This window comes from Nicotiana tabacum, chromosome 9 (assembly GCF_000715075.1).
Source record: "Nicotiana tabacum cultivar K326 chromosome 9, ASM71507v2, whole genome shotgun sequence".
NCBI lineage: Eukaryota > Viridiplantae > Streptophyta > Magnoliopsida > Solanales > Solanaceae > Nicotiana > Nicotiana tabacum.
In genome coordinates, this window is record NC_134088.1 from 120,648,725 (window position 1) to 120,673,718 (window position 24,994).

The 24,994-nt window shown below is 36.4% G+C and overlaps 1 protein-coding gene and 1 long non-coding RNA gene across 2 annotated transcripts; both read right to left on the reverse strand.

The window, feature by feature from the left end:
* Positions 1–14,673: 14,673 nt before the first annotated feature.
* On the reverse strand, positions 14,674–15,042 carry LOC142164121 (uncharacterized). The gene has a single exon (XM_075221302.1). It carries the CDS (start codon positions 15,040–15,042, stop codon positions 14,674–14,676), a length of 369 nt encoding a protein of 122 aa, XP_075077403.1.
* Positions 15,043–22,863: 7,821 nt separating this feature from the next.
* LOC142164394 (uncharacterized) lies at positions 22,864–24,434 on the reverse strand. The gene is made up of 3 exons (XR_012695168.1): positions 24,274–24,434; positions 23,279–23,373; positions 22,864–23,070 (listed from the first exon to the last, which is right to left on the reverse strand). It is a non-coding gene; the product is annotated as an uncharacterized LOC142164394 (long non-coding RNA).
* Positions 24,435–24,994: the final 560 nt, after the last annotated feature.

The window sequence follows — 24,994 nt, forward strand, 5'->3', positions numbered from 1 at the left end:
CTGAGAATTGTGACTGGTTGAATTATGCTTACTCCAAACTCCTTGAATAGACCAAGTAACCATTTTACCTCAGCAATGCTAACTGCCATACTCCTGTACTCTGCCTCAGCTGAACTCCTAGAGACAGTCTGTTGCTTCTTTGACTTCCAAGAGATCAATGAATCTCCAAACTTGATGACATATCCAGTAACTGATCTTCAAGTATTTAGACATGCTGTCCAGTCAGAGTCACACCAACAGGTGAGAGTATCTGCACAGTCAGATCTCATCAAGATCCCTTGTCCAAGGGTAATTTTCAAGTATCTTACAACCCTTAAGGCAGCATCCCGGTGGGACCTTTTTGGTGCTTGCATAAACTAACTCACTGCCTGTACTGCATAATTGATGTCTGGCCTAGTAATAGTAACATATAAAAGCCTTCCTACTAACCTTTGATAGGCATTAACATTCTGCAAAGGTGGATCCCCTGTGACTCCATTTGCTTGATCATACTCTATTGTTGTCAACTTGGAATTCACTTCCAATGGTGTGGTTGCAGGTTTAGCTCCACTCATCCCCATTTCTGAGATTAATTCCAGTATGTATTTCCTTTGATTCAGCAATACTCCACTTTTATACCTTAGAACCTCAATACCTAAAGAGTATTTAAGTTCTCCAAGATCCTTCACCTTAAAATTCTGATGTAATATATCCTTAGCTTTCTTCACCAGTGTTGAGCTACTTCCTGTAATGAGGAGATCATCTACATACACTAAAATGATCACTATCTCCTCTTTACTTCTCAATGTAAAGAGTGAGTAGTCGTGATGGCTCTATTAGAACCCTGCTTTAAGTAGAGCCTCAGTCATCTTGATATTCCACTGTCGAGAGGCCTGCTTAAGTCCATATAAGGACTTGAGTAATTTGCACACCTTCTTCTCTCCTTGCCTTCTGAATCCCTCAGGAAACGCCATGTACACTTCTTCATTTAAGTCTCCTTATAAGAATGCATTATAGATATCCATCTGAAATAGATTCTTACCTTTTGATGCTGCTAGTGAAATGACAAATATCATTGTGACCATCTTTGCCACTGGTGATAATGTGTCATGATAGTCCAAACCTTCCCTTTGGCTGTATCCTTTTCCTACTAACCTTGCCTTAAATCTTTTCACTTCTCCATTTTCCTTGAACTTGATCTTGTACACCCATTTGGATCCAACAATGTTCTTTCCTTCTGGTAAGTTCACTATTTCCCATGTTTTGTTATCTTCTAATGCCTTAATTTCTCGTTTCATAACTTCTATCTACATGCTGTCCTTCACTGCTTCTTTAAATGTCTATGGTTCTGTTAGTTGAGAGAACTTAGCCAAGTAGCATTAATAACTTGTACTAGTATGATCATAGGTCAGGTAGTTTGAAATATGATAGTTGCAGCTAGTTGTCTTCTTTGTTGTGACATAATCCTTCCTCCATATTGGTTCCTTAACTTGTATTGTAGACTTTCTATCTGGTCTTGAAATCTCCTCATCTTCATCTTCATCTTCATGCCTGCTGACTGAGATATCTACACCTCATTGATGTTCATCACTTTATGTATCTGCATGAACAATATCCAAATTATGCACATTCTGTAAAGTTTCCTGCATATCATCAGTATTTATCTCCTGCAGAACTAGTAGATTCTCTTGCAGATCACTCTGTTTATTATCTTGTAGACTCATATCTTCTGTTGTTGAGGTTGAAACATTTCCATCATATATGTTTCCACCTGGCTATGTGTGTAGAGGTGAGAATTGCAGTGTTCCTTGCTCCATGTACTCATGTGCATCATATGATCTGTTTCCATCTTTCTTAGAAAATGGAAACTTTGATTCTTTGAATATGATATCTTTACTTGTAAAAAACTGCTTTCTAGTTAAATCAAGCAGAATATAACCCTTTTGTGTCTCAGAATAGCCTATGAGAATGGCTTCTTTGGCCCTCTCTGCAAACTTGTCTGTCTTGACTAAATTTGTTGCATAGCACAGGCAACCTATAGTTCTCAAATGTGTAATATTAGCATTCTTGTGGTGCAACAACTCATATGGAGTTTTTCCCCTTGAACACTTGATGTAACCTATTAATCAAGTATACTGCTGTCTTAATACACATCTCCCAGTATCTGATTGGAATTGCTCCTTAAAACATCAAAGCCCTTGTAGTGTCAAGTATATACCTGTGCCTTCTTTCCACTATGCCATTCTACTGTGGAGTGTAAGGGCAGCTGCTTTGGTGAATTATACCAAGACCTATTAATAGCTCAGAACATTGCGCATTAAAGAATTTAGATCCATTATCTGATCTTATCACTTTAAAAACAATACCAAACTGGTTTTGAACCATGTCAATGAACTGCTTTATTTCCACTACTGCTTCAAATTTTAACTACAAAACGAACACCTATGTATATCTAGAGTAATCATCCACAATTGTTAAGAAATATTATTCCTTATCAAATGTAGCAATCTTATAGGGTCCCCATAGGTCTATTTGTACAAGATGAAATGCTACTTTTGTTCTAGAATTGAACAATGGAAACTTTAATGTAGTCTGCTTTGCTAGTGGACATATCAAACAATTTTCATGCGACATTTCACTGTTTTTATTATTTAAACCTACTACATGCTTCATTACTAATGCAGATGGGTGACCTAGCATGTTGTTCCATACTTCACTTGAATCTCTGCTTGCCCTGTTCACAACATTGAATGCCTTTATTCTGCTAGCCAGTCCTCTAAGCACATATAATCCTCCTCTTTCTTTACCAATCCCTTTCACCTTGCCATTCCAAAGATCCTGAAACACACAGAAATCAGGAAAGAAATTGGTATTATATTTCAGTTCCTTTGTTAACTTTGCTACTAAGAGCAAGTTAAACTTGAAATTAGGAACATAAAGCACATCCTTGATCTCTTTCTTGTCTAATAGGGTTGCACTACCAATGTGAGTAATATCAGCTTGCTCTCCAGTTAGAAGATGCACTCTATCCTTATCAGTTTTCATTGTATATTTAACATCTGATAATAATTCTAAATCAGAAGTGGTGTGATAGGTAGCACCTGAATCTACAACCCATTCCTTCTCCTGTGATTTTTGTGTAAAGTTGCTCATCAGACAATTAACCTCACCTGCTCCTGCACCTGCCATGTTTGCCATGTTTGACTCGGGATTTGATTCCTTGTTCCAGAGATACAGAATTTGATTGTATTGGTCATTTGTAAAGTAGTGATATCCCTTGTGCTCAGCAACTCCAGAGGGACCATCACCCATATCCTGCATAGAAGATGTACTTACATCTGCATTGTTAATCATAGCCATAGGTTCTATTTTTCGGCCACCTGGTTTACCAACATTGCCACCATTGCCACCTTTCTTACCGGTATTAGGATTGTTCCATCCAGATTTACCATTATTTGTCATCTTCCAAACATTTTGATTTCTAGTGCCAGGATTCTGTTGCTAATCACCTTGAGTCCTTACTCTTTCACCATATCTCCTTCTAGGGACAAAATCAGTAGGATAACTAACAATCTTATAACAATTTTCCTTAGTATGTCCTTTAAGATGACAAAACTCACACTGTAGGTATTGTCTCCTTCCTCTTCCTCGTCCTGCTTGCATAGCTAATGGCTTTATCTTATCAGACATTACATCATTCACTCCTATTTTTTGTTGACTCTCATCTTGAATAATCATGGCATAAGTTTGGTTTAGACTAGGTGCATTTGTTTTCATAAGTATTTGTCTTCTAGATTGATCATATGACTCATTCAAGCCAGATAGAAGTTGCATAACTCTTTGTTGATGCAAATTTTCTGCATGCTCTTTCGATTTCGCACAGCAATTAGGAAATAGAACCAAAACATATAAAACTCAGGATAAAACTGTAGACTGCATTACAAAAGTTCAGCATGTTTTGGTATGAAGTTTTAGCAAATGAACTAAATAACTTCTGCATGCATTAACAAAAACTCTTAAAAAAATTACATACTGCAAGACAAAAAACTTAAACATGTTTAGTCTGAAATTTTAGCAAATGAACTTAAAAACTTTAGCATGTTTAGTCTAAACTTTTAGCAAATGAATTAAAAAGCTTTAGCATGTTGAGTAGGATGTTTTAGCAAATGAACTAAATAACTTCAGCATATTTTATCCAAAGTTTTAGCAAATGAACTAAATAACTTCAACATGCATTAGCAAAAATTCGTTAGAAAATTACATATTACAAGACAAAAACTTAAGCATGTTTAGTCCGAAATTTTAGCAAATGAACTTAAAAATTTAAGCATGTTTAGTGTGAAATTTTAGCAAATGAACTAAATAACTTAACCATATTTAGTCTGAATTTTTAGCAAATGAACTAAGTAACTTAAGCATGTTTAGTCTGAAATTTTTGCAAATGAACTAAATAACTTAAGCATGTTTAGTCTGAAGTTTTAGCAAATGAACTAAATAACTTAAGCATGTTTAGTCTGGAGTTTTAGCAAATGAACTAAATAACTTAAGCATGTTTAGTATGAAGTTTTAGCAAATGAACTAAGTAACTTAAGCATGTTTAGTTTGAAGTTTTAGCAAATGACTAAATAACTTAAGCATGTTTAGTCTGAAGTTTTAGAAAATGAACTAAATAACTTAAGCATGTTTAGTCTGAAGTTTTAGCAAATGAACTAAATAACTTCAACATGTTTAGACTGAAGTTTCGGATACAATTCATGGCAAAACTGTAGACTGCAGGATAAATAACTTCAGCATGCATTAGCATGAAGCTTTAGCTTCAATGTGAAACAACTTCATGCTATACTAACATGAAGTTTTAGCTTCAACATGAAACAACTTCATGCTACATTAACATGAAGTTTTAGCTTCAAGGTGAAATAATTTCATGCAAGTGTGATTCTGAAGATGAATCTAGACAAGTTTATGATTTATTTTATAAAGTTGCTGAGAGGAGAGGAGGAGATCGTTTTGTATCTTTTGTCACGGGTGTAATTGTCATATTATTATGGATTTTTTGTGAGATGGCTACCAAATCAATAATTTTTAAAAATATGGTACAGTTTAAAAGGTGGCACAAATATAGGGTACGACTGCAAATCCCCCGACAGAGGGTGGCAGGAAATATATCACACATGAATTTTCACAAAATCAACTACAATACCGTATATCACCACAATAGTTCATTGAATAAGCTGACTAGCTAGACCAAACGTCTCGCAAGAAGCAACTTTCCAGTGCTATATTTGAGCAACAAACTCTCACAAGCTATAATTACCTGCTCTCTGAGTTTCATAATGCAACAAGAGTCTACCAAGAGAGTGTTGTTGTACACATTTTATACATAGTAACATGTCTCCGCCATAGCTTGCATGTTTTATGTTTCTCCACACCTAAGCCTGCCAACATAAAATCTCACTCCACAATGAACACTGTTTAATCAGAGGAGTGGACTGAGCACCAAAATGAATTGATTTCCACAAGTTCACAAGACTAGTAGTTACATTGCGTGTGCCAAAATGTTAACATCTTACTCGGGGTGATAAAATGGATTCCAATTCCATCTCATGCTGAGGTAATAACAATGAGCATGCTGCATTTTGTAGTTTTATTTGTAGCAAGATTCTCTCCAGCACATAAAACCTTACATAAAAGAACTAACTTTCAATTACTTTATGGCTACATCAGCATAAAAGAAAATCTGATGCAAATGTTGAACTACAATAAAAGGGAAGCCCAGTGAACTAAGCTCCATTTGATTGTCGTGATTCTGCATTTCAAACAACAACAATAAGTAGGAAAAAACACCATGAATCTCGTAGACTAGTTAGCAGTAATCTGCCTTTATAACATGGTGGCCTCTATTTTTATATACTTGTAGAATTACAAGCAGTTTGTTGAGTATTCTATCTAATAATGGTACCAAAGTTTCTAGCTCATAATCATTGCAACATAATCATAATAAATACACAAATGAGACATCAGATTTGTACCTTTGAGCTACCTTCAGTTATCTAAGCGAGTACAATGAGAGCTGCATGGCGTTTCTTCCACTCAGGGCAACCAAGTAAGCAGACAGCTTCTCTATGGCAATAGGTGCTAAAACACAGTGATTATAGAAGGGCTCTAATGGAGGAAAGTTCTAGAAGCTATTGTGTGAGAGAGAGTCAGTGAATTGAGAAATGTTCAAGACACAGTTACATTGAGCACTACTGTATCATTATATACAAGAAGCTAAGAAGAAGATGATTAGTAAAAAAGTAAAAGGACTAATCTACCCCTAACTTATATTAAAAGCAATAACTACCATAAGTTGTGTAACTAACAGCCTAACTAACAAGTCACATGTGATGCTCGTGACATTACAATATGCCCCCTCAAGTTGGAGGGTGTAAAACGTTGAACACTCCAAGCTTGCCAAGCAGATGAACATGTTGAGCTATCCCTAAAGCTTTAGTCAGCAGATCTACTTGTTTCTCCTTGGTATTGACATACACTGCCTTGACTGTTCCTTCCTTGATCTTTTCTCGAATAAAATGACAGTCAATCTCTATGTGTTTGGTTCTTTCGTGAAGCACAGGATTTGATGCAAGTTGGATTGCTGATTTACTATCACTGAGAATTGTGACTGGTTGTATTATTCTTACACCCAACTCCTTGAATAGACCAAGTAACCATGTTACCTCATCAATGCTTCCTGCCATACTCCTGTACTCTGCCTCAACTGAACTCCTAGAGACAGTCTGTTGCTTCTTTGACTTCCAAGAGATCAATGAATCTCCAAACTTGATGACATATCCAGTAACTAATCTTCTTGTATTCAGACATGCAGCCTAGTCAGAGTCACACCATCAGGTGAGAGTCTCTGCATAGTCAGACCTCATCAAGATCCCTTGTCCAAGGACAATTTTCAAGTATCTTACAACCCTTAAGGCAGCATCCCGATGGGACCTTTTTGGTGCTTGCATAAACTAACTCACTGCCTGCACTGCATAATTGATGTCTGGCCTAGTAATAGTAACATATAAAAGCCTTCCTACTAACCTTTGATAGGCACTAACATTCTGCAAAGGTGGATCCTATGTGACTCCATTTTCTTGATCATACTCTATTGTTGTCAACGTGGAATTCACTTCCAATGGTGTGCTTGCAGGTTTAGCTCCACTCAGCCCCATTTATGAGATTAATTCCAGTATGTATTTCCTTTGATTCAGCAATACTCCACCTTTAGACCTCAAAACCTCAATACCTAAGTAGTATTTAAGTTCTCCCAGATCCTTCACCTTAAAATTCTGATGTAATATATCCTTAGCTTTCTTCACCAGTGTTGAGCTACTTCCTGTAATGAGGAGATCATCTACATACACTAAAATGATCACTATCCCCTCTTGACTTCTCAATGTAAAGAGTGAGTAGTCGTGATGGCTCTGTTGGAACCCTGCTCTAAGTAGAGCCTCAGTCAGCTTGATATTCCACTGTCGAGAGGCCTGCTTAAGTCCATATAAGGACTTGAGCAATTTGCACACATTATTCTCTCCTTGACTTCTTACTCCCTCAGGCAACTCCATGTACACTTCTTCATTTAGGTCTCCTTGTAAGAATGCATTATAGACATCCATCTGAAATAGATTCCAACCTTATGATGCTGCTAGTGAAATGATAGATATCACTGTGACCATCTTTGCCACTGGTGAGAATGTGTCATGATAGTCCAAACATTTCCTTTGGCTGTATCCTTTTGCTACTAACCTTGCCTTAAATCATTCCACTTCTCCATTTGCCATGAACTTGATCTAGTACACCCATTTGAATCCTACAGTGTTCTTGCCTTCTAGCAAGTTCACTATTTCCCATATTTTGTTATATTCTAATGCCTTAACTTATTGTTTCATAGCTTCCATCCATCGGTTGTCCTTCACTGCTTCTTTGAATGTCTGTGGTTCTGTTAGTTGAGAGAACTTAGCCAAGTAGCATTGGTAACTTGTACTGGTATGATCATAGGTCAGGTAGTTTAAAATATGATAGTTGCAGCTAGTTGTATTCTTTGTTGTGACATAATCCTTCATCCATATTGGTTCTTTAACGTGTCTTGTAGACTTTCTACCTGGTCTTTAAATCTCCCCATCTTCATCTTCATGCCTACTGACTGAGATCTATACACCTCCTTGATGTTCATCACTTTGGGTATCTGCATGAACAATATCAAAATTATGCACATTCTGTAAAGTTTCCTGAATATCATCAGTATTTATCTCCTGCAGAACTAGTAGATTCTCTTGCAGACCACTCTGTCTATTGTCTTGTAGACTCATATCTTCTGTTGTTGAGGTTGATACATTTCCACCATATATGTTGCCACCTAGCTGTGTGTGTAGAGGTGAGAATTGCAGTGTGCTTTGCTCCATGTACTCATGTACATCATATGATCTGTTTCCATCTTTCTTAGAAAATGAAAACTTTGATTCTTTGAATATGACATCTCTACTTGTAAAAAACTGCTTTGTGGTTAAATCAAGCAGAATATAACCCTTTTGTGTCTCAGAATAGCCCATGAGAATGGCTGCTTTGGCCCTCTATGCAAACTTGTCTGTCTTGACTAAATTTGTTTCATAGCACAAGCAACCTACAGCTCTCAAATGTGTAATATTAGCATTCTTGTGGTGCAACAACTCATACGGAGTTTTGCCCCTAAAACAATTGATGGCAACCTATTAATCAGGTATACTGCTGTCTTAACACACATCTCCCAATATCTTATTGGAATTGCTCCTTGAAACTTCAAAGCTCTTGTAGTGTCAAGTATATACCTGTGCATTCTTTCCACTATGCCATTCTTCTGTAGAGTGTAAGGGCAGTTGCTTTGGTGAATTATACCAAGACCTGTTAATAGATCAGAACATTGTGCATTAACGAATTCAGATACATTATCTGATCTTATCACTTTAATCACAATACCAAATGGGTTTGAACCATGGAAATGAACCGCTTTATTGCCACTACTGCTTCAAATTTTAACTGCAAAAAGAACACCCATGTATATCTAGAGTAATCATCCACAATTGTTAAGAAATTTTATTTCTTATCAAATGTAAAAATCTTATAGGGTCCCCATAGGTCCATGTGTACAAGATGAAATGCTACTTTTGTTTTGGAATTTCTCAATGGAAAATTTAATCTAGTCTACTTTGCTAGTGGACATATCAAACAATTTTCATGCAAAATTTCACTGTTTTTATTATTTAAACCTACTACATGCTTCATTACTGATGCAGATGGGTGACCTAGCCTGTTGTGCCATACTTCACTTGAATCTCTGATTTCCCTGTTCACAGCATTGAATGCCTTTATTCTGCTAGCCAGTCCTCTAAGCACATATAATCCTCCTCTTTATTTACCAATCCCCTTCACCTTGCCATTCCAAAGATCCCGAAACACACAGAAATCAGGAAAGAAATTGGCATTACATTTCAGTTCCTTTGTTAACTTTGCTACTTAGAGCAAGTTAAACTTGAAATTAGGAGCATAAAGCACATCCTTGATCTCTCTCTTGTCTAATAGGGTTGCACTACCAATGTGAGTAATATTAGCTTGCTCTCCAGTTGGAAGATGCACTCTATCCCTATCAGTTTTTATTATACATTTAACATCTGATAATAATTCTAAAATAGAAGTGATGTGATGGGTAGCACCTGAATCTACAACCCATTCCTTCTCCTGTGATTTTTGTGTAAAGTTGCTCATCAGACAATTAGCCTCACCTGCTCCTGCACCTTCCATGTTTGCCATGTTTGACTCAGGATTTGATTCCTTGTTCAAGAGATTCAGAATTTGATTGTATTGGACATTTGTGAAGTAGTGATGTAATGACCCAACCGGTCATTTTAACTTTTAGAACCCCGTTCCCTAAAATAAAACTTTCCATAGGTGCTTATAATGATTTATGACTTGCGGGGATGGTTGGTTTGGGATTTGGAAGTGTTTGGGGTGAAACCAGACTATTTGGTTCCTTAAGTTGGCCTTAAAGTGCTAAGTTTGACTTCGGTCAATATTTTTAGAAAACGACCCCGGAATAGAATTTAGATGATTCCAACATCTCCGTATGGTGATTTTGGACTTAGGAGCATGATCGAAATTTTATTTGAAAGTCCGTAGTGAAATTAGGCTTGAAATGGCTAAAATAGGAATTTAAAGTTTGGAAGTTTGACCGATGAGTTGACTTTTTGATACCGGAGTCGGAATCCAGTTCCGAAAATTTTCATAGCTCCGATGTAATTTATGACTTGTGTGTAAAATTTGAGGTCAATCGGAGTTGATTTGATAGGTTCCGACATTAAATGTAGAAGTTGAAAACTCTTAGTTTCATTAAACTTGAATTGGGGTATAATTCATGGTTTTAGCATTGTTTGATGTGATTTAGAGGTTCGACTAAGTTCGTATGATGTTTTAGGACTTGTTGGTATATTTGGTTGAGGTCCCGAGGGCCTCGGGTGAGTTTCGGATGGTTAATGGATCAAAAATATGAGTTAAAAGGCTGCTGCAATTTTTCCTCTTATGTTGGACATTCTGGGCTGTGATCGAGCCCAGATATCGAGCCAGATATCGAGCCCAGGTATCGAGCCCAGGGTTGACGAAGTATAGGCTCGAGCTAGTGTATCGAAGCCATGATCGAAGGTCCAACTCGAGGGCCATGATCGAAGGTCCAGCTCGAGGGCCAGGATCGAGACCCAAGATCGAGGGTCACGATAAAAGGCTCAAGCTCGATGCCATGATTGAGGCTATGATCGAAGGCCCAACCTCGATACCCTGATCGAGGCCATGACCGAGGTCCAGGCTCGAGCCTATGATCGAAGCCGCGATCGAAGGCAAGGCTCGAGGGCATGATCGAAGGTATGGCTCGAGGGCTAGGATCGAGACCCAAGCTCGATGCCCTGATCGAAGGCACATGTTCGATGCCGCGATCGAGGCCCAGTTCGAGGACCAGTTCCGAAGGCTGCTGGGCAGTTTTATAAAAAGAGGGCATTCATCCCATTTGCCATTTTTGACGAACTTGAGCTTGAGCAGAGACGACTTTTGGCAGATTTTCAAGGGAAAAACATTGGGGTAAGTGATTCTAACTCGGATTTGGTCTACATATATAAGTGTATCATTGTTTTTCACAATTTAATTAGTGTTTTGAGATTTGAGATTTGGAAAAGTTTAGAAATCTCATAGAAACAAAATTTTGAGATTTCGGTATCGATTCGGAGTCAGAATTGAGTGAAACTGGTATGGTTGGACTCGTAATTGAATGGGTTGTCGAATTTTATAAATTTTTCTGGATTTCGAGATGTGGGCCCCGCGGGCGAATTTTTAATTAATTTCGGGATTTTTATTTAAAATGTGATATTTCTTTATAGAATTTATTTCCTATAATTTTTAGTGATTGTATCGAATTATTTTGGCTAGATTCGAGCCAGACAGAGTTGGATAATCGTGAAAAAGGCATAATTGTGGATTAAATTGGAGAAAGACGAGGTAAGTCTCTTGTCTAATCTTGTGAGGGGAAAATTACCTCATAGGTGATTAAGATTAAATAATTGTTGCTAAATTGTGGGGGCTACGTACGCACGAGGTGACGAGAGTCCGTACGTAGCTACTATTAATGCTAAAGTCCGGATAGTTTAGGACTCAAAGCATGCCTAACTTGTGTAAATTGTATTTTGTTATTAATTAATATTAATTGATATATATGAATATGTTGTTTATTGTTAGATAAAGATATTAAAGGATGGAAATCTCATATGCTTAATTTTTGTTTAAATCAATTAATTGTTAAAAGAAATTATTCTCCTCCCAAATTTATCTTATAATAAACATACTCTCCTTCCGGAGGTACATAAGAAAATGTCCTCCTTTCTTGTGGAGCGGGCCGAACGCCTCGGCAGGATAGATGCATCTATGGATCGCGCCGCACGTCCCTCGGCAGTGTACACGACACTCTGGATCGGGTCGTACGTCCTCGGCAGAAATCGTGCTTAATAATAATAATTACACGATACTTTAATAATTTATTTCAGCTTGTGAAGCTAATTAATAAATTGGAAAATTCTTGGAATTTAATGAATTATTATTCTTGCTTGTTTAGGAATTAATTGTTACTCATGTAAATGAGATTTAATTGATAAATTAGAATTTATTCGAATTGAAGGAATTTAATTAATATATTGAGAATTGTTACATTTGAAGGAATTTGATTATTTTCGCTGATTAAATAAATTATTGTAAATTCTGTAAATCATGCTGATTTAAATATCCTAGTTTTATTTCAATTATTATTGACCTATAGTGAGTGTCAAAGTTGGCCATCTCGTCTCTACCACTTCGAGATTAGGCTTGATACTTACTGGGTACACGTTATTTACGTACTCATACTATATTTGCTGCACTTTTTGTGCAGGATCTGAGACAGGTACTAGTGGAGGACCTATCATCATATACCCACATCATCCCGAGGCATAGTGATGAGCTGCCTTTCTGAGCCGTTCTGCAGCTACCAGTGTCTCTTCTTATATTTATATTCTGTCTATTTCATTTCAAACAGTATTTGGAGTTTTGTATAATCTACTAGATGCTCATGCACTTGTGACACCGGGTCTTGGCACACACATTGGTAGAAATTTGTATTTTATTATCTTCTTGGAATAAAAGTTTAACCAATGTATGTTTGACTTATTAGTTGGCTTGCCTAGCTGTAGTGTTGGGCGCCATCACGACCTATAGGTGAAATTGGGTCGTGACAAGTGATATCCCTTGTGCTCAACAACTCTAGAGGGACCATCACCTATATCCTACATAGAATATGTACTTACATCCGCATTGTTAATCATAGCCATACGTTCTCTTCTCCAGCCACCTGGTTTACCAACATTGCCACTATTGCCACCTTGCTTACCGGTATTAGGATTGTTCCATCCAGATTTACCATTATTTGTCCCATTCCAAATATTTTGATTTCTAGTGCGAGGATTCTGTTGCCAATTACCTTGAGTCCTTACTCCTTCACCATATCTCCTTCTAGGGAAAAAATCAGCAGGATAACTAACAATCTTATAATAATTTTCCTTAGTATGTCCCTTAAGATGACAAAACTCACATTGTAGGTATTGTCTCCTTCCTCTTCCTCGTCCTTCTTGTATAGCTAATGGCTCTATCTTATTAGACATTACAGCATTCACTCTTATTTTCTGTTGACTCTCATCTTGAATAATCATGGCATAAGTTTGGTTTAGACTAGGTGCATTTGTTTTCATAAGGATTTGTCTTCTAACTTGATCATATGACTCATTCAAACCAGATAGAAACTGCATAACTCTTTGTTGATGCAAATTTTCTACATGCTCTTTCAATTTCTCACAACAGTTAGGAAATGGAACCAAAACATCATATTCATGCCATAATCCCTTTAATATTGAAAAATATACTGAAACAGAACTAGTTCCTTGAGATAGTGTGGCAATTTCATGGTGCAATTGAAATATCCTAACACGATTTACCTTGTTGAACCTTTCTCGCAAATCTTCCCCCACTAGATATGCATCAGATGCATATACAACTCCACCTAGAAGTTCTGGTGCCATATTGTTCATAATCCATGAGAGAACAATGGCATTGCATGTCTCCCACTACTCCAACAGCTCCTGCTACATCTACCAGTGATAAAACCTAATATTTTCTTCCCCAAAAGTGCTATTCTCATCGATCTACTCCATAGCCCATAATTCTCGGAGCCTGTAAGCTTCACAGGTATAACGACTGAACTAGGAGTATCAGAAGGTCCAATGTACAGTGGATGATTGTGATCAATTATCGCCATCTCCGACATTGACGAATCAAACTTTGTCATGGATGAAATTTGGCCAGCTTCAACAAATCTCGATTAATCGGTGATAAGAACAAAAAAAGAGAAGAATTCAGAGATCTAGCGTGATGTAATCCAGTTACGCTGCTCTGATACCATGCTAAAACACAGTGATTATCGAAGGTCTCTAATGAAGGAAAGTTCTAGAAGCAATTGTGAGAGAGAGAGTCGGTGAATTGAGAAATATTCAAGCCACAGCTACATTGAGCACTACTGTATCGTTATATACAAGAAGCTAAGAAGAAGATGATTAGTAAAAAAGTAAAAGGACTAATCTACCCTTAACTTATATTAACATCCATAACTACCATAAGCTGCCTAACTAACAGCCTAACTAACAAGTCACATGTGATGCTCGTGACATTACAATAATATGGGCGATAGTCCTACCACCTAATGCTTTATAAACCCGGTCTAAATACGACTGCTCCAAAAATGAAGTTGTTACCTGGTCATTCCAGATCTCCGAACTATGCCAACTAGGTTCATCCTTAATATCCAGTAACAAATTCAACAATACTGCAAAACAAGTGGTAGTAAACAAAGACAACTTCTTCATCATACCAGGGGCCTTCTCCCTAGCCTCAACCAAAGCTAACACGAACTCAATTGCCAAGTGCCTATGTCCTTCCATTCAAACTCTTATCCTCTGCTATGTCAAACATGGTACCCACTACATCTACTAGCTACCTCCTCAAGAACCTAGGTCCATTCTTCGCCAGCTTTATTATAATAAATGACAGCATGTGCTGTGCTAAAACCTATACCAGCTTTGAAACGGTTCTAAGGAGCTCTTGGCTAATGAATTCTGAATCTTCATGGTTCATACGATCAAGGATCATACATTTGATTGTGGACTGAGTGGAGACGCTTAGATTAAGCCAAGTGTATAAGTCTTCATCATTAAGCAACTCGCTAAGGAGTTCATCAGAACACACTTGACGAGTATAAATGTCGTAGAAAGGGCCAAGATGATCAACAAACTTAAGAGCAAGGGACTCTGGATTAGTTTGCTTCATCATGTTGAACATTGACTTAGCCCCCGACTTTGTTTCCTCGGAGTTGTAGGTGTAGTGATAGGAAATAAAGGTTTGAAATGCCTCTGAGTCACACCCCAAAATTGCCTCCATCTTAATCAGAGTCAGCTCGTTATTCACAACTGCATCATTAGCTATTTCCCCAAATATAAATAAAACCGAATACATATATATATTATAGACACCTCCTCCAACAATGTAAATATTAAGGTTAACTCCCTTTTTTGCTTCAAAATTGTTTTAAAAAGGTCACCTACCCCTGGCATTTAACTTAAACCCCTTATGTATATATATCAACAACCAATACAATATTAAAGGTCAACTCCCCTCTTCCCGCTTCCAAAAAGTCTACATTTATCTAATTTTGGTGGTTGCTCTCCACATTTGCATAAATCTAGGAGATATTGCAATTTTCAGATTATGTTACTCTCTTTGAAAGAGATATCAAAGTTGACTACTTATACGTATATTTAACAAAGGGGGAAAATACGTGAGTTGCACTCTAAACTTGTTTGGAAAAGCTAGTTACACACCTTAATCTGAGAAGAATTAACCTAAATAGTCATCTACTCAACCGCTTAAACTAAAAATATTTGTTAAATGTATAATATATATATATATATATATATATATATATATATATAAAAATCCAAAAAGTGTGTATAATTCGTATAACAGGAAAAATAAACAGTAAATTCAACCGACTATTTATGTAAAGACCCCTTAATTTTGTAAGGGACCTCTACCCATGTCCTTATTCAAAGTGGAAGTCCAAAACCAATTACAAATTAATCAGAAAACTTTTAAAGTTCTATTTTTTTCATATCATTTCCCTACTCACCCCCCCCCCCCCCAACAACAACCTAACTCTTTAACATCATTTCCAAAATCAAAAGTTACAGAGAAAACAAAACTAATCTGCATCTGTAACGACCCGACCGGTCGTTTTGATTATTACAGCCCCATTTACTGCTCAACTTATGCTTTACAGTTATTTTATGACTTATCGTATTATTTGGTTCGGATCCGGAAAGATTTCGGATTGAAATGAGACACTTAGTCTCATAATTAAAAACTTAAGTTGGAAAGAGTTGACCGGATACTGACTTATGCATAAATGACCTCGGATTTAAATTTTGATGATTCCAATAGCTCCGTATGGTAATTTTGGACTTAGGAGGGTGTCCGGAAAATTATTTGGAGGTCCGTAGTGGAATTAAGCTTGAAATGGTGAAAGCTGAATTTTGAAAAAGTTTGACTGAGGGAGTGACTTTTTGATATCGGGGTCGGAATCAGATTCTGGAAATTGGAATAGGTCTATAATGTGAAATATGACTTGTGTACAAAATTTGAATTCATTCCGGATTGATTTGATGTGTTTCGGCACAAGATATAGAATTTAAAAGTTCAAAGTTCATAGATTTTGATTTGAGGTGCGATTCATCGTTTTAATATTGTTTGATGTGATTTGAGGCCTCGAGTATGCCCGTGGTATGTTTTAGGACTAATTAATATATTTGGTTGAAATACTGGGGGCCTCGAGTGAGTTTCGGATGGTTAACGGATCAAATTCGGACTTAAAACCACTGTTGAAAATTTTGCTTCTGGTATTTTCACACCTGCGGAGGTCTGACCGCATGTGCGAGGCCGCATGTGCGCGCAACCAGTCGCAGAAGCGGCCAAGATTGTGCGGCCGTATGTGCGCGCAACCAGTCGTAGAAGCGGCCAAGATTGTGCGGCCGCATGTGCCCGCAACCAGGTGCGAGAAATTTGCCCGCATCTGCGAGGCTGCAGGTGCGAACGAGTGGGCGTAGAAGCGGAAAATGGTGAGCGGGGCAGCACAGGTGCGAAATATTTCCGTAGAAGCGAGGGTCACAGGTGCGACCCCTTGTCCGCAGATGCAGAAGTCGCTGGGGCAGTATTTAAAACGAGAGTTTCCGGTATTTTCTCATTTTGGACATTTTGTAGCTTGGCTTGGGCGATTTTGGAGAGGAATATTGCCACACAACTTGGGGTATGTGTTCTTGATTCCCTTGTGATTATATTTCATGAATTAATCTTCATTTTCGGCGTGAATATTGATTTTTCGAGAGAAATCAGAGGAATTTTCTACAATTTTATAAAATAAATTTTCGAGATTTGAACACCGATTCGGAGTCGGATTTGAGTCAAATTAGTATGGTTGAACTTGTATTTAGTTGGGTTGTCAAATTTTGTGAGTTTCATCTGATTACGAGACGTACGATTTTTGGAAGGTAATTTTAGATTTTGTGGAAAATATTAGAATTTTGATATGGGATTAATTCCTATAAATTGTGTGGACTGAATCAAATTTATTGTGGCTAGATTCGAGTCGTTCATGAGTTGATACGCACAGAATGGGATTTCTGGAGCATTGTTTAGCCTGCTCTGCATTGGATTTGTCTTGTTCGAGGTAAGTAACTCTTCTAATGTTAGAGCTGAGGGTATGAACCCTGATTATACGTGTTATGTATTTGGTATTGAGGTGACGAACATGCTAGGTGACGGGCATGTGAGCGTGGACCATGTGATAAAGTAATTGAGTTATCAATCATGCTAGATGTCATGTTTAGGCTTTGTGACGATACTGTTAGGACCCATAGTGGTCGTTTCTTGCTGTCATTTCACTGATTTCATTGATATTTCATACTCAGTCATATTCATGCATTCATATCGTATTTCAGTCTCAGTTGTTATTTATTGATACATCATATCATTGTTATCGGGCTAGTTTCATGGCATTGTGAGCCCGTGAGTGAGACTGGAGAGATTGATGACTAAGTGAGGCCGAGGGCATGTTTGTGAGGATATTGATACTATAGCACGTGAGTTATCCGTACAGCGCGTGAGTTTTCCATACGAATCCAGATATTGATATTATGACACGTGAGTTGTCCGTGCGGTTTATAGCGCTTGAGCTGAAGGGGCCCCTCCGGAGTCTATAACATACCCCTAGTGAGCGCAGATGATACTATTGAGGGATGGATTTCCCTGGACATGGATTTGTCCGAAGTACTTACTACCTGGAGATGGATTTCTCCACAGGGTTGGATTGCCCTTTTTCCTCAGTACTGGGTGACTTATAGTCAGTGTTGTATATGTTCCGGGATGGATTTTCTTGGGCCGTATGGGCCATATACACTACCTAAGTGGTTGAGCATGACGAGTGGAAAGAGAGAAGAAGTGACATTGAGTACTCTGAGAGTGTGAGTACATGAGTTCATCTCTGAGATACATTGCATTGACATGCACACATGACATACAGGCATAAAGATGTATTTTCCTCATGCTGTACGGTATCACATCATTCATGATTTCTCACACATGTTGGCCGATAGCCATAGTGATGCATTTGTTTTACACTGGTTATCTCGAAAGAAAAAGAAACATCTTATTTATTATTGAAAGGATTTTGGAAAAATTCATATTTTCAACAAACTTATTCATATTTTTGGCAACTCCGGTAAACGATTTGGGTTTTCATTGATGTACTTGAAAGGTAGAACTATTTTCAGAAATCATGTTTTATTGAGCATTTGATTGTTGAGTTACTTCTGGTATTACTTGCTTTATGTTGTTATGAACTGTTGTTAGTTATGGGAGTTGAACTCTGACCTTAGTACAAACTCGTCACTACTTTCAACCTAAGGTTAGGTTTGTTACTTATTGAGTACATGTGGTCAGTTGTACTCATACTACACTTCTGCACCTTGCGTGCAGATGTTGGCTGTTGATGTTGTTGTGTTCGTTGGGAGCTGGATCTGAAGATGTACCTGAGTTCCGATTGTAGCTGCCTCTTGTTTATGGTAGCCTTAGATTCATAAAACTCTGTTTATGTAATTTACAAACATATGGTGTATTACTTCATATCAACTTTGTATACTCTATTCTTAGAAGCTCATGATTTGTACTACCAGTTCTTGGGGAATATATAAGATTAAGATTTTTCCTTTACTTAAATTGTTGTAATAATTGTTGTTGGAATTGGATAGTTGATAATTGGCTTACCTAGCGGGTTGGGTTAGGTGCCATCATGACTAGTTGGATTTTGGGTCGTGACAACATCGGGAATTGGGTAAGACAACATATATTTGCATATAAAAAAGTTAGGTAAAATACATAACTTACCCCCTGAACTATGGACCAAATTTTTGTTATACACTTTTTACGGACGAAAATTACCTTACACACCCAACCTTTACAAAGTGTGCCTAAGACACACCACCTTTTTTTTACGAGATTTTTCAAAACATGTGCAATGTCACGCACTAATAAAGTCATGACATGTGTCATTATTTTTATTAAAAAAATAAATCACATAAAATTATAATTACACCCCTTAACCATCTTTTTCATTTCATCTCTTTCTCTTCTCTGCAAATTACCCCTTTCATCTCATCTCGTCGAACACCCCATAATCATGAAATTAGATATCTTCATTGCCACCCTTCTCCACATTCATCTATCTTCCATATCCTACAAGAAAATTAAAGTTACACCCTTCTTTCCATTTCTTTCTGTTCTCCTTCGCTCTCTATTGCTGCCGATAATACCGGAACCACCACCTTCCGATTTCAAACCAAAACTTAGTAGCCTAAATAGATTTAGTTTCAAATTTTTGATTTTAATTTCAAATCTAACACAAGAAAATCACGACCCCAAACTCCAAATTAAAAAAGATATTATGGCTGCCTAATTCGCCTTCAACTTCTCCGACCAGCAAACCACCAAATTCCAGATACATTATATGTTTAAACTCTATTATAGATTACTTCCAAGAGCAGTAATTAATTTATTATTGAAGTAAAACTCAAATCTTAGTTAAAGTTAAAAAATGTAGTTGTTATGTCAGTCGAATATGAAACTTAATCTGATGTCGAAATAGAGATGAGATACTAAGAAGTTATTCTGTGATGTCCCAAAGGGGACATCGTGAGTAAATTTTATGTGTAAAAGATGTTGAAAAAGGGGGACAATGTATGAGGAAGAAGAAGAGAAGCGAGTGGGTGGGATTCTGGGGGCCAAATAATTTAAGAAATAAAGAAAATAATTAAAATTTTGACATGTGGCACTTAAACAAGGATTGAAATTTTTGTTTTTAAGTGTTCATGCTCTTTATTTCTTTGGTTATGCACGCATATGCCACATAGTAAAAGTGTGTGAGATCATCTTACACACTCTAGAATGATTGAGTGTGTAAAATAATTTTCGTCCATAAAAAGTGTGTAACAGAAATTTGGTCCATAGTTCAGGGGTAAGTTATGTATTTTACCAAAAAAAGTTACATGTTAACATCAAATAATTTAAAGTAATTCTTACAAAAAAAATTTAAATAATGAAGGCAAACGTAATATTACAAACTACAAGGAAGGTTAATATTATGAAGCTAATTAAAGCTGGATGAAATGTGAAATAATCTCAAATATTTATCCCTATAACCTTTTAGCCATTTAAATTGGTTAACCGAACTTTTTCATAAGCAAAATTCATAATTATAACAATAACACTCTTTTTTATAAATTAACTGAGAAGTCCCAACGACCAGTTGGCACACTATTTGGAATTCGATGGAAAATATGCCCATCCTTTAATTAACCTTCTCCATTTAATAATAGGTAGAGTTCAAACTCGTGATATGCGCGTACATCACATATTGCATCAAAATGCCACCACTAGGGGTATTTATGGTTCAATTTGGATTGGTTTTTTCCTTTAAAAAAATCAAACCAAGTAAGTCATTTTTTTATCGATTCGGTTTATGTGGTTTTTCGGCTATTTATCTATTTTTTCTTAAATATGATATACACTACCAAATGCATATGCCGACGACTATATTTTCAACGTAACATCAAACAAATTGCTCTTTGAGAATCTATCATTTAGCAAGATACGTTGATGATAATTGAATCATATAGTGATGAATAATTTAATGACTCAATTAAAAATAGATTATTTCTAACATAAAATAAATTTTTGTACTTAGCAAAAGAAAACTACCAATCAAGCTAGAATGTAAAGGCAAAGAATTAGATTATTATAATAGCAAAGAACTAGTTTAAAAGTGCAAACGGTTAACATATACCATAATTTTTTAGAAACTTTGTATAAAATTATATATACATATAAGCGTAATAATAAATTTAAATAGCTATTTCTATAGTCGGTTTGATTCGTTTTTTGGGTTATTTTTTTATTAAAACCAAAATCAAATCAAATTTGAATAGTTTTTAGAATTAAAAACCAAAACCAAACCAAACCAAAAAAAAGTATCAATTTTGTTGATCGGTTTGGTTTGATTTTTTATTTGGTTTAGTTTGGTTTTTCCGGCATTTATGATCACCCCTAGCCACCACAAACTTTTACCAATGGGATTATTTTAAAATCTAACAACTAATTAAAATAGAATGTATGAACTGGCCAGCCAACCCATTGATCTTTCTTCTCTTATCTAATTTTAGTGATTGATCTCCACGATTTGCATAAATCTAGGAGATGTTGCAACTTTTAAATTATGTTATTCTCTTTGAAAGAGATATCAAGGTTGACTACCACTTATATATAACAAAGTCAATATATTTAATCTAGTGTCTTGTATATTAGTGTGCAGTTGCTTAATTTTACTATTAAAAAGCAAAGAAAAGGAAAGCCTCTATAGTAATCTGGGTTTCTTAAAGAATTGGTGCATAATAGTATGAGGTATTGATGTTGGGCATATTTTTATGTTTTAATCGGTTTTGGGTACTATTTGGTGTTAAAAATGCCCAATATGTGTTAATTATTGGTTTTACGACTAATTAAGATGTGTGTGATGGTTTAGTATATTTGGAGTACACAAATATGAAGAAAACAATGTTCCAGCTATAGAAGAAGAGGGTGGATGCGTCGCATCCAACCTAGGAAAAAAAGTTATTTGAAGTACCCTTAGCAGTGAAGTCTCAAGAAGGCATCCACCTTAGCATCCACTCCTGGGCGCAGCAAGGCTTGAGGGAATATATGGTGGACGCGAAACATCCACCCTAGCATCCGATGCTGAGAAGTTCAAGTTGAGGCATTCGTGAAGCATCCAACTCAGCATCAATCTCTGAAACTAATTCGGAAAAGGAAAAGGAAAATCTTGGCCCACGACTATTATACGCAATATATAAGTCAAAAACGTCTCTTTAGATCATCGAACACACTTGGAAGCAGAGAAAAGCCATCATAGAGTTTGAAAACCACGAAATTCGTCTTGAGTTCTTACTTTTCCCTTCTTTTATTGAATTTTATGTATTCTAGGGAGTTAGTTGAGATTGCTACCATGACTATGCGTGGCTAAACTCGTTTATTCTGGGGTTATGGTTTTACATGAATGTTGATATTTGATAATTGATTTGCCGAGTTAATTTGTCATATTGGATTGTTTATTCATATCTTGAGCCTTATTATTTTACTGCCCATCAAACAAATTCCTCTTAGGTTTAAATGGTTTAGAGGCAGCAATAATATTTGGTGCTAAATCATGACTCGTAGAAAGTCTTCTAAGCTTAATACCAAAGCAAATTCTTTTTTTAATGGAAGTGAAGGCTACTAGCTTGATTACAAAAAACAGCCTTAATATGGCCGAACAAATGTAAATGATGATTGGAAAAACTGAAGGCAGGCTAAGGGTTCATTTGGTACCAAGTCAGCGCCTCGGCGAACTGAGTTGGAGAGAGCATTACACCATTTTTTACCATCAAAAAATTTGATCCAACAAAAATTAGTGGTATGATTGAATTGGTTAAAAGTTAGCATCTTTCTTGGGTGATAGAATGGATTTCAATTCCATCACCTGCCGAGGCAAAAGATAAGACCATGCTGATTCCCACATGGCTGGTGGTAGTGTTTTCTGAAGATACCTCAACAAACGAGTAATACAGAAAAATGTAATTTGTAAAATGTCAAAAGGTTTTAATGTTCTTCTTACAAGAATAGATAAAAGAATCATAGTTGAGAAATCTTTATGTCAATCTCAATATGAACAGCTCATAAAATAGTTATGATTTCAAACCAACCTCTGCAAAAACTGAAATAATCTTTGGAAGGCCCTGATAGTTGGGACCAATAGGTTGTCTGTCTAACCTGCAAGTGACAAATTTTGGTAAAACTCTGAAGAACAGAAAGGCATTAATATATGAGCTAGCATTCGAAAATTATAAAACAAAAGAATCTATATTGTAATCTTTCTTCCTAGCTTTACTGAATAAAGTATATGAATCAAATTATAATGAAGATTTGAAATACTAATGTGAAGACCCGATAAGGATGAAAACTGGAGCAAACTAATTACCTTTCAACCATTGAACATAGTAGTAGGTCATGAACATATTTGGCTTCATACACGTCACCCTTTATAGGCAGACAATTCAACCAAACTGGAATAATCTACAAAAGGATATTCAGAATAACAATTGTGAAGAAATTATAACAATATTACCTAGTACATCGGAGGAACATCACTTTATCTACGAATAACAAAATCTATATGTTTGCTTTTATCATATTTCAACATGCACAATGAAATTTTGATGGGTGCAAGTGGAACGTTTATCTCTGACGATTTCTCATCAGTTCAATATCGTTCTTGACATCTGAAGGTAACAACTGATATCAAATTAATGATCACAAGTGAATAAGCAATCTAAGGATAAAAATTATACTATTCTAACACTAATACTTTAAATTTAAGCAGTTTTCCAGCAAAAAAAAGCACATCTGAAATGCTACGAGTTGAAACAATATATATCCATTTTCATTTGAACTCGGTACGCACTGAATGAAGGTGATCACAGATCTTGTGGTCTGTGGCGGCAATCCTCATGTAGATATCGAGGGTATCATCACTCAGTACATTAAGGAATATTGGGGGCAAATCTTTTACGCAAGGGACTGTTGTTTCGCCTATGTCCTTAGCTAGTGTAGTAAATATCGCGCAAGCTTCCCCTTTTAAGTATTGGGTTGAACTGGAATCAGCGACGCATTGGTACAAGGATGGCAATAATTTAGGCCAGGCGTTATCTGGTAGAAGTGAATCAACCAGCTTCCAAACGGTTTTAAGGAGCTGATGGATGATGAACTCTGATTCTTGATTGAGGGATATATGATCAAGAATCATACACTTGATGCTTGATTGAGTGGCGACACTTTAGATTGCGCCAAGTACACAAGTCATCATCATCAGTAAGCAACTTGCAAAGGAGATAAGCACACTTTTCACGAATATGAAGGTCGTGGTGAGGGCGAAGAAAGTTAGAAAGCTTAATAGCAAAGGAGTCAGGATCGTACTTCTTCATCATGTTGAACATTGACTCATCCTCGGATTCTTTCTCCGAATCCTTTTCCTCGAAGCTCCACTGGTGATCGAAAACAAAGGTTCCAAATGGCTCTGAATCAGGCCCAAGAATAGCCTCCATCCGAGCCATCTGGAACTGAGTCAACTTGCAATCAATTATTCCATATAATCATATCATCGTGTCATATCAATTATTATATTATATTTTATACTAAAAGTGGGAACCTCCACAAACTTGAATTACCTAATTACCTATTAAAACTTGAGTGTCAATTTTTGCCCTTTTCTAAAACACTATTCCTATTATAGTTTTGTACCAAAAAGTAAATTACCTTCAACGAATCATAAATGTGTACTACAGTCTACAATAAACCAAGTAAATGAAAAGACAATTCCGTAAAGATAGGTACAATGAACTGAGTAAATCATTATAAAGTTGCAACTGCTGCACCTTTTTAATTCCTTGATAAAGTTGTACTATTAGTCTTTCATTTCCTTAGAATTTCTTCCATGCAATCTCTCTAAAATCAGGTACTATTTCTTTCCTGTTACTTTTAGGAGTGTTTTGCTAATGCCATACCTTTTTTCTTTCATTCATTCGTTCTTTCCAGCCATTTTTTAATACATGATAGTTTGGATAATGTTTTGTGCTAATTGTCTAATCTGGATAACATTTCTTGATTTTTTTTAAGTAAATTGAATATATTTGTTTAT

Coding starts and splice junctions, on each gene's coding strand:
- LOC142164121 (XM_075221302.1), bottom strand. CDS start 15,042: ATGGAGGCAATTTTGGGGTGTGACTCAGAGGCATTTCAAACCTTTATT.